The sequence below is a fragment of the Rhinopithecus bieti genome, unplaced genomic scaffold (assembly GCF_001698545.2).
Source record: "Rhinopithecus bieti isolate Rb0 unplaced genomic scaffold, ASM169854v2 scaffold_5626, whole genome shotgun sequence".
Classification (NCBI taxonomy): Eukaryota; Metazoa; Chordata; class Mammalia; order Primates; family Cercopithecidae; genus Rhinopithecus; species Rhinopithecus bieti.
Window position 1 is genome coordinate 220655 of NW_016805666.1, and position 11066 is coordinate 231720.

Genomic DNA, 11066 nt, shown 5'->3' on the forward strand with positions numbered 1-11066 from the left:
AAAAAAAAAAAAAAACAGAAAAAAAAAATTTTTATTACAAAACCAAAAGGCATTTATTTTGGAGAAATTTTGAAGGAAAATATTTTTAAGAGATATAAAAGATAAAATAGAGACCATAAGCAATTCAACAAATAAATTATTACCAACATAAACACTTTGGCATATTTCTTGACAAACTTTTAATTCACATTTTGATATCATATCCTCTTTAGTTTCCTAACGTTTAAAAAATGTAGTCATTAAATGTTTACCAAAACACAGGTTTTAAGAAAGTTTTATTGGAACATAGCTAAATTTATTCCTATATATATGGTCTGCGGCTGCTTTCATGCTACAACTGAACAGCTGAGTTGAGTCATTGCAATAGAGACCAGATGGCCTGCAAAGCCTACAATATTTAGTATTTGGCCCTTTCTAGAAAAAGTTTGCCAATCTTTAGTCTAGATGTACAGGAGTGTGTTTAAGTTTCTCCTATTATTGGATATTCAGAATTTTTATTTTTTAAACTGTTATTGATAACTGCAATGAACATCTTTGAAGCTAAATATTTGTCTCTAACTCTGATTGTTTTCTTAGAGTATACTTTAGAATTTAGAGGAAAACAGATCAAGACTTGTACAATTCTTGATGCATACTGCCAAATTGCATTCAGAAAGGTCTTGCCAACTTACACTCACACCAGCTGTTCATGAGCATATCTAGATCATCACATGCTTGCAAGAATTGAACATTACTATTTTTTGTTGTTTCGGTTGATAGATTAATAATATTTCATGCTAATCTGCATTTTCTGGATGGTTAAAGAGGCTTACATTTTATCTCATATATATAGAGCATCTATTTTTTCTAATAATCTGTTTATGTACTTTGCCCATTTTCTTACATTATATAAAAAGTTTTCTACCTTTGAAGAATATTTATATCTGGTGTACCACATGTGACCAATATTTTCTCTAGTTTATCATTTGTCCTTTGCTCTCAATGCCTCTTTCTCCAGGAACTTAATCATTCCTTGGTTGGATCACTTCTAGTTTACCATACTTCCTTTATAGTTTGAATGTCTTTATTATTTTACACTTCTTTATCTCTCTCTAATTCCTCCCAAGACTGTTTCAAGATAGTTCTCACTTCACTTTGATTTTCTGAAGTTTCAATTCAGTCTTTCATTGTTTCTAATACATGTTAGTTTAGTATTTATTTCTTTGTAGACTTTTCTTCTCAGTCAGCCCCTTTCTTCTACAGCATATTTTCTTTTCTTTAACTTTTAAGTTCAGGGGTACAGTGCAGGTTTGTTATATAGGTAAACTTATGTCCTGGGGATTTGTTGTACAGTTTATTTCCTCACCTAGGTATTAAGCCTAGCACCCATTAGTTACTTTTTCTGATCCCCTCCATCCTCCCACCCTTCACCCCCCAAAAGGTCCCAGTGTGTGTTATTCCCCTATGTGTGTCCATGTGTCCTCATCATTTAGCTCCAACTTACAAGTGAGAACACGTGGTATTTGGTTTTCTGTTCCTGTGTTAGTTTGCTAAGGATAATGGCCTATAGCTCCATCCACGTCCCTGCAAAGAATATGATCTTGTTGTTTTATGGCTGCTTAGTATTCCATGGTGTATACATACCCCAAATTTGGGATACATATATTTTGTTTATCCAGTCTACCATTGATGCGTATTTAGGATGAATCTATGCCTTTGCTATACAGCATGTTTTCTTTGCATCTCATTGCATCATCTCTTTACCTCAAGATATTTTCTCCTTATAACACTGAGGCCAAGTCTTCCTTCAACGTACTGCATTCAGTATGTCTGAAATATGTGAGACATATGTGCATATTTTCTGCAATTTTTAAAATGTTTTATTGTTATAGTCTTGGTCCTTTTATCCTGTGGTAGGCAGGATAACCCAAAGATGCCCAGGTCTTAATCTCCAAAACTTTGAATATGTTACTTTATATGACGAAAGGAACTTTGTAGATGTGATTAAGTTAAAGATTTTGTGACCAGTAGATGATCTGGATTAACAGGGTGAGCCCAGTATAATTACAGAGATCCTTAGAAGAGGGAGACAAGAGGGCCAAAGTCAGAGGAGATGTGATGATGGAAGCTGAGGTCAGAGAGAGAGAGATTTGAAGATGCTATGCTCCTGGCCTTGAAGGTGAAGGAAGGCGCCATGAGCCAAGGAATATAGGTGATGACTTCTAGAGCTGGAAAAGACAAGGAAACAGATTCTCTCTTGGAGCTTCTAGAAAGAATGCAGCCCTGCCAGCACCTTGTTCTTAGGACTTCTGAACTCTAGAATTGTAAGATAATAAATGTGTGTTGTTATAAGCCACAAAATGTGGGGTAATTTATTGTAGCAGCAATAGGAAACGAATCCAGCTTTTACACAAAAGGGGCTTTGCAGATGGGATGAAGGTTATGAGCCCTGAGATGGGGAGATACCCTAGATTGTCTAGGTGGGCCTAATCTAATCACTTGAGCCCTTAAGAACAGAGAAATGGATATAAATGATGAATTGATGGGTGCTGACGAGTTGATGGGTGCAGCACACCAACATGGCATAAGTATACATATGTAACAAACCTGCACGTTATGCACATGTACCCTAGAACTTAAAGTATAATAAAAAAAAAAAAAAAAAAAAGAACAGAGAAATGTGTCTGGCTAGTGTCAGGGAGATGCAACAGAAGAGGACAGATGAGAAATGAAGTAAAAGTGTAAGTCAAAGAGAGATAAAGTATGAGAAAGACTCAGCCTACTATTATTGGAAATGAAGACAGAGAAAGGAGACCACAAGCCAGCGGATGAGGGTGGCCTCTAGAAGCTGGAAACAGGCATCTCAGTCCTCCAGCCACAGGGAGGTGAACTCAGCATCAACCTAAATGAGCCTAAATTTAAATACTCCCCTAGAGAAAAAGTAAAGAAAGAATGGAATAGACCCCTTTTGACTCCTTGATTTGGGCCTTATAAAACCCAGAGCAGAGAAAACTAGCCAAGTCCACTAGACCTACAAAACTGTGATACAATAAATGGTGTTGTTTAAGGCTTCTCTAAGTTTGTGGTGATTTGTTACAACAGTAATAGCAAATGAATAAACATCTCAAGTTACAAAACTCAAACTCAACCTCGAAGGGTCTATTTTACTCCTATAATAAAGAGTCTGAGAGAGGTCAGTTCTTGGGTTGATAATTCAGTGGCTTGATCCCCTGATCAGAGAACCAAATTCTTCCACATTGCTGCTAAGCCATCCTTGAAATGGTGACTACGTCCCCTAGTGGTCACAGATGGCTGCAGCCACTCCAGGAATCCTTCCAGACAAAAATTTTCTTCCTAAGGCATCTCTTTTAATAGTGCCGGGGGGAACCTTTCCCAGAACTTCCCTAGCAGATATTTCTTCTTGCTTCATTGGCTACAACTAAATTCTACGTAAACCACTAAGAATCACTAACAAGGAGGATAGAAACAGGACTTGGATCAATTAAATTTACCTAAGTTACATAGGATAGGGATGGGCAATAGAATGAAAGGTAGGACTCTGCCTCGTGGGAAAACGACAGAAATGACCATAAGTACCAATCATCAGTGTTTGCCTCAAGGTTTTGTTTCCTAGCACAGTGAGTGATTGATGCAGAACTAAGGTTGCCCAGCTGAAATGATGAGTGAATTAGTCTGAATCCAGCTCAGTTTCCACCAAATGCAAAAACCAAAGTAGAGAACATGGATACGTGATCAGAAGTCTAAAATGTCAAAGATTGAACACTGAATGTTAACATTTAACTCCAAATCAAGGACCTGCAAGCCATTAAAGAGTCTAGGCTCTGGAGAATGAGATTGGGAAGAAATTGAGTAAGTCATTCAAATCCAGAAGACCATAAATTGCCTGTGTCCCATACTAGGAAAGCAAAGTTTCTGAGAGATGCTGAGGAGCTGGCCATAGCCTGGCCTACACGGTTAGGTATGCGCTAGGCTGGCTGGAGATGGATTGCTGTGTATGTGGGGTGCCTCTGCTCTGCATATGCTGTGCCTGCCTTGGTGTTGGGACATCAAGCTTACCACTGCTGCATACATGACGCTCATGTCAGCAAGCTGACTGGTCAGGTCAGGATTTATCACTATGGGAAGAAAATTTGTCCAGCTTTCAGGAAGTCTCTTTAGGTTAGAGAGAGGGAGGAATGATGGAGAGAGAATGGGTGGCAAGAGAAAAAAAAAAAGAGGACAGATGAAAATAGGAAGGGAAAGGAGGAAAGTCAAGGGGAGGGGAGAGGAGAAGAGGGAAAGGGAAGGGAAGAGAGAGGAGGGGAAAGGAAAACGGATATAATTGTTTTAAATAAATCTGACCACCTCATTCCTCCAATTAAAACCTTTCAACACCCTTGTGGTTAATACCAACAGTCGTGTTTGCCCTTTTCCCATGCTGCAGAGCCCTGAGTTTTGTTCTGTTGTCCACCTATATCTTAAATGACTCAGGCAGTGCTAACTGAATTGATCCCATTCTCCTTGTCGGTGATGATTTCAGTGGTTTACTTGTGGCCCAATTCTAGTCCATGAGATAGGTCAGAAGGTCAGCCAAAGGTCTTAGCAGAGTTTAGCATGGCTTCCATTTCCTGCACACTTTAGGCTCTGACAGATTTTGTGGCTTCATCTTACACCCGTTATTCCCTCCATCTCTCTGTTCTGGTCCACTCAATTTTTTCCATTACTTCAAAGTGTCACAATCTCTTGGTGCTGGAATTTGTTTTTATTCTAGTCTTGTTTTCCTCCTTCCCACACCTTTTTCTTTTTTCTTTAAATGTCACTTTTTCAAGAAGGTATTTCTTACCCCATTGGCTAGATCAGGTTTCCATAAGTATTTCCATTGGTACTTTTTTCTTCATTCATTAGGTTGTGCAAAAAAAAAAATTATGTTTTATGTTGTCAGTCAGATTACTAAATGTTGCCCACAGGACAATCAGCCATCAAAACAGCCACAGCCCTTGCACTTACCACGTTTTTGATGTCTCAATAAATTTCAGCTGGGACAGCTGTACCCAGAAAGCGCTGTCAGGGATCTGTCTGTCTTGTATTGCACTAGTTCCCAGCATTTGTAATGGTATCTACCATGTAGTAGGTACTCAATAGAGAGTTGTTGAATGAGTGAATAAATAAGGAAAGCAGGGAACTGAGGATCCTTAGGCAACAAAAATATCTCTAACTGGACCTGGTGAGTAAAACATTTCTGCTAGGGAGATCAACTGTTCAATTACAGTTTGGAATTGAAGGGTTTTGGAGGACTTGGGACTTTCAGTGCTAAAATTGAGAAAGTCCTGAGGAAACCAAGACTAGTTGTTCACCCTCTATTTATGGCCCTCCAAACCAAAAGAGTTCCTCTGTCCTCACTTTCCACTCTTCCACCCACAACTAATCTTCTGGGAAGATATTTCCATTCTGCCTCTAAATGAATGGAAATGTTTCAGGCTCTGCCATTATTTCCTAAAATGGTAGATCCTCAAGGCTGAGAGGTTATGTATTTACCATCAGAATTTTAAATTCTGGATCCCTCATTTCTGGATAGAGTCAAAGCTACTGAAGCCTGTGTTCAGTCGTTTGTACTCATCATCTTCAAAATTTCTCATCCTTACAAAGGTCTCCCAAAATCAAAGCACTTTACGGATGCCAAACTGAAAGGTTGAAAATAAGCCAGTGCATTCAACAAAGCATGAACCATCGTGCTTCTTGGCTTCCTATTTCAGAGACACTTCCGAACAACTCTTCCACAGCCTCTATCAAGCAATGCTTCTCTTCTACACAAAAACTTGAAAGAGAAGAGAAAAAAGCAAAAGTCTATCTTATATACAGGCACACATTTGAACCTCATTGGTTTTTTTGCTCTAAGAACTGAAATTTACTCTTCACAGAGATGATGAAATTCTCTGAAAATGACCCAAAAGACATTTTTTGGGTCAGTCCAGTTTTTGTTTGCTCCAAGGCATGGAGTAATGGTGTAAGGCTCTTAGCTCTGGCCAGAATTTCAATGTTCTGACTCCTTGCCCACTCTTCCACATCACCACAATACAGCATCCTTGTGTGTATATGTCAATAAATTGTTTTCAAGTTTGATTTTTTAATTTCAATATTTAAATTCAACATGTTTTCATGGTTCATGTTTCACCTAGAACCAGCCTACTCAAAGGGCAGGTGTTTATATTTTTATTGATGCTGACTGGTAGGACTTACATTAAGGGTTGTTGAATTTTGACACATAGAAATAGGTGAGAAAACACACTCTTTGGCAAATTGTAAAGGTAAATCCTCCTCTCAAGGCACTTTTGTGTGTTCTTTCAAGACATACTCCCTGCTCATCACTGGAGCTTCCCCCCTTCAGTATTACTGGCATAGGCAATGGCAGGTCTCAGCTTTGCCACCCAGGCTGGAGTACAGTGGCGTGATCTTGGCTCACTGCAACTCTGCCTCCAAGGTTCAAGCGATTCTCCTGCCTTGGCCTCCTGAGTAGCTGGGATTACAGGCATGCACCACCATGCCCAGCTAATTTTTGTATTTTCAGTAGAGACAGGGTTTCATGACATTGGCCAGGCTGGTCATGAACTCCTGACTTCAAGTGATCCGCCCATCTCAGCCTCCCAAAGTGCTGGAATTAGAGACATGAGCCACTGTGCCCAGCCAGGTGTCAGCATTTATTTTTTTATTTTTATTTTTTTTATGGAGGTATAATTTTCCATTCTGATTAGACCCTATTATTCTGAGGGCAAAAACTATGTTTTGTGCTCCTTTTGTATCACCTAGGGCACCTGGTACTATGTTGGGCATGTATTTATTTATTTATTTTATACTCTAAGTTCTGGGATACATGTGCAGAAAGTGCAGATTTGTTACCAAACATATGACAAAAAAGCTGCACAGCTCAGCTTTTGAAAATCAAGTAGTCCATCCCTTTTGAAGTCATGTCAAGGGACCTAACATGACCCATCAGCTACTTCTCTCACAGTGGCCCATATCTGGTCTTCATGAAACAGTCAACACATCCTCTACTCTTACAGATTATCTCTTCTTCACTTCACTGTCTGAGCCTCTTTCTAGTCAAGTTTCTTACACAGTAGATTTCTGAAGTATGAGTCAGATACCTGTCCATTGTATGTCCCAAGCTCCAGGAGTCACAAATCAAGCTCTTTGAGTGTCCTATTCAAGCCCCTTCTTCTACATGATGGAAGAGCCCACTGTGGTGGCTTCTGTTGGAGCCTTGCTCACATCCCTTTCACCAGATGGGTGCACTCATCTCCCAGTTGCTATGTTGGCCACCAACAACTCACAGCTGCCTTCTCAGGGAGGGCCTTTTGAGACAGCAGGACCCTCTCTCCTGGAAGGTTATGTCCCTCAGGCTACAGGTCAGCCAATGGCCAATGACTGACTGACATAGGGTCCAAAAGTCTGAAACCCTAGCTTCAAAGTGAGACAATTCTGTGATGCAATTCATGCTCCAGAGCTCCCAGGGGAACCAAGCTAGACTGCTTTCCAGCTGAAAACCTCTCATTGCTGGGCTCCTTCCCCTGCCCCCATCCTGCATCCCTCACTTCCCACCCCCCAAGAGCACCTTCTCAATAAGCCACTTGCACAAGGATCCCTGTATCAGGCTCTGTTTCTAGGGAATCCAACCTAAGACAAGGTAAGGCAGGAGAAACTCACAACACAACAATAGTTCTATTCATAAACCTCTTCTAATTTTCATCTGGCACATCCACCCTTGTATGCCCTTCAGTGGCCAATAAGTGGTGAGCGGCAAGAGTATCCAAATGAATGTTTATCAACTCCTTTTTAAAAGTCTAGCATAGGTGGCCTTACTTTGGAATATGGGAATTGTTAGCATCTATTTGCTTAAGGCCAGGAGTGAAATAGTTCCCTTTGACTTCCTGATGTTATATGAGACGCATATAAAATTCTGAGCACATGACAGGAGTCTGCTGAATGATAGCTATTATTTTGGTCCTTTAAATAATGTCTTGAGCACTTATTGCATGCCATATGCTAGGCTCCATGACAAACATTCTTATCTCATTCTGTCCTCACAGTGACTCTTCAGAGGGTCACAGTACTATTAATCCTCATTTTATTGATCCTCATTTATAAAGCTACATTTCAGAAAACATTGAATGCCTGGGCCTCATTCCAAAGCTAGGTTTTTGCCTAATTTTTTATCAGATTCTCACTGTGCTCATTTCCCACCCTGAAACTGCTCTCCCTTTTCCAGTTTGTTGCTCCTGCAACCTCAGTCAGCAGGGATTCAAGCTGCAGGTTCTAACGTCTTTCTTGCTGACAGTAAAGTCTTTTTTTTTTTTTCCTTCCTTGGCCTTCAGATCTGCGTGAGTTCTGAAGAAGAGCAAGATGGCTTTATCAGAGTCCTCAGTGGAAAAAAGAAAGGCCTCATCCCCCTTGATGTCCTAGAAAACATCTGATTGCCGGCTCCTCCTCCGTTCGCAGTAGGCAAGCTCTGCTGTGATGCCTCTGCCTCATCTCACACTGCGTCAACCCAGAGGAGCTGCCGCACTGACCCAGCCCCCCAGGAAACAGTGAGACAAGAATTAAGTATCTGAGACTATGGAGTAACAGCCACCAAACAGAGGGCCCACTGCACAGCATATCCAGGCCTCCCCAGATGGGGACGAGGCTGAGAGAGTCAGCAGGCAGAGCCAGATGCCATGCTTGGCAGCAGCAGTAAGACTATAAACCATAGCTGTCCCCCAGGATCCCACTCCTTTCCTGTCTGTGTGGTGTAAGTTAACACACTGGAGTGTGCTCCAGTTTGCAGGGTAGCCCAGTGCAAGATTCAGATCCATGTAGCCAAGTATTCTTCTGGTTCCAGACCTATGTCACCAGTACTGGTCAGTCAGTGTCATCACATTTCAGTCCCCAAGCAATCTCTGTGCGAAGCATCAGAAAGGCCTGCTTCCCAGCCCCCAGCATTCCAGTGCTCCCCAGGCTCCCCCATTTTGTGATTGTGCTGTCCAGAATGTCCAGCTTGTTCTTTCTTTCTCTTCAGTCCTCTGAGTACATCTGGTGGTGTGCATTAGATATGAGGGCTATGTTGACATGGCATCACCTCCAAAGACCTGACCTGCCTAAAGACTGATGACAAACCATCCTTCCTGTTGTTCTAGGTACTGGCCTGGGTAACAGAGCACGACACAAGACATAGATACAGTGGGGAGGAGAAGTGGGGAAAGCTGGGGCAGAGAGTTCTTACTTATTGAAGATTATACAGCCCTTTCAGTTATGAAACCCCTGCTTGAGGGCGATAGACCTAGGGAAGAGACTATAACAAAAAGTCTACACTTTCATTTTACATCCTCTCTATTGGAGGCAGCATTTTTCCTTCATGCTGTCCTATAGGACTCCACTTTGGAGGCTGAACCTACCTTGTGGGAACTAGGAACATGAAGGGGAATCAACAACAGCATCTTGGAAGAAATGTAGCCAAATTGGAATCCATTCTTCTTTAGGGCAGTACGTTATACCCTAGCAGATGTAAAATGGAAAATAATCCTAATGCTTCATCCTTCTGAAAGTAGAGGAACTAGGGGCCCAATTAGCATCATCTAGGGGAATCTCTATTACTCTGTACTTGTACTAATGTTTACAAGAATGCAATATACTGTGATGCCTTCCTACTCAAGCCTGCTAGCACTCAAATTTCCATCCTATTAGTCATTAATATGGTTAAACTTCAATTCACAATCACCTTGGAATCAATGTCAGTTTGATTTATTTTGTTACAGAGCAATAAAATCATTAGAACAATGGTTTTTAAAAGACTTAAGTGGATGCATCCTATGCATGTAAGCATTATTTCCCAAACCAAAGCATCATTAGTCTCCATTTATTTATTTTGTTCCTACTCAGTGTGAAGCTGGGAACTGAGAGGGGATGGCTGCTGGTTTCACAGAAGTTTGGATGCCTTACTCTTATCTTAAAGCCAGCATCCAGAATTTCCTCCCTCTCTGATGCCACATGCAAAACCAGGTATACAATGGCAAGATGGATTCTTTGAGAGCCAGGGTAGATCATGACTGCCTTTCTGTAAAATTGGATGCCTAGTACAAATGCTCTTTGCCTCTAATTCAGTATTCCATTTAATAAAAACAATACAGTGGAAAGGACCATCAGAAACATGTGTCCTGATCTCTTCTTTCTGTTATGATACCCACTGACTTTTTGGCACAGTGATGTCACATCGTATGCATGTTTAAGATGAATCTTAAAAATCAGTTTGCCTTTTACAGTTGAATAGAAAGAAGATGTGGTATCTAGCCTCCAAGGTAGTCTCCCAAAGATCCTACCTCCTCATATTCTTTCCTTTGTGTGGTCCCTTCCTACACTGAATCAGGTCTGGTCTTATGTGGCCAATTGAATACAGCAGAAGTAGTACTACAAAGCTGTCTTACTCTATTTTCTGTTTCTGTAACAGAATATCTAAGACTGGTTAATTTATCAAGAAAAGAGATTTATTTTAGCTGACAATTCTAGAGGCTAGGAAGTCCAAGAAGCATAGTGCTGGCATTTACTTGGCTTCTGACGATGGCCATATGCTGTATCATAGTATGGCAGAGAAGCAGAATAGAAAGCAGGCATATAGAGAGAGACTAAACACAAGGAGCAGCTTTGATTTTTAACAACTCACTCGTGAAGTAACAAACCCAGTCCCAAGAGAGCAAGAACTTACTCACACCCGTGGGATAGCATTAGCTATTCATGACGGATTCTCCCCATGACCCAAACACCTCCCATTCAGCCCCACCTCCCAATATAGCCACAATGGCAATCAAATTTCAACATGAGTTTCGGAGGGGACAAACCATATTCAAAACATAGTAGTGACCCCATTACTATGATTGCATCTGAGGTTAACTTTTAAAAGCAGCTTTAGCCTTGATCTCTTGGAACATTCACTGTTAGAACCTTCAGATACCATAAGAATTTCAACTACCCCGAGGCCACCATGCAGGAAACACCCAGTGGAAAGACTACATATTTCATCACCTGAGGTGGCAGACATCACAGAGCAGAGATGAATCATC

General features: G+C 40.9%; 1 protein-coding gene across 1 annotated transcript in view; it reads left to right on the top strand.

The window, feature by feature from the left end:
- Nucleotides 1-10158, top strand: part of STAC (SH3 and cysteine rich domain) — a 150435-nt gene extending 140277 nt beyond the window's left edge. The window contains exon 12 of the mRNA XM_017873390.1: nucleotides 8349-10158. Coding sequence (XP_017728879.1) covers nucleotides 8349-8447 — 99 coding nt within the window. The 3' untranslated portion in view covers nucleotides 8448-10158. The remainder of the gene's footprint in view (nucleotides 1-8348) is intronic.
- Nucleotides 10159-11066: the final 908 nt, after the last annotated feature.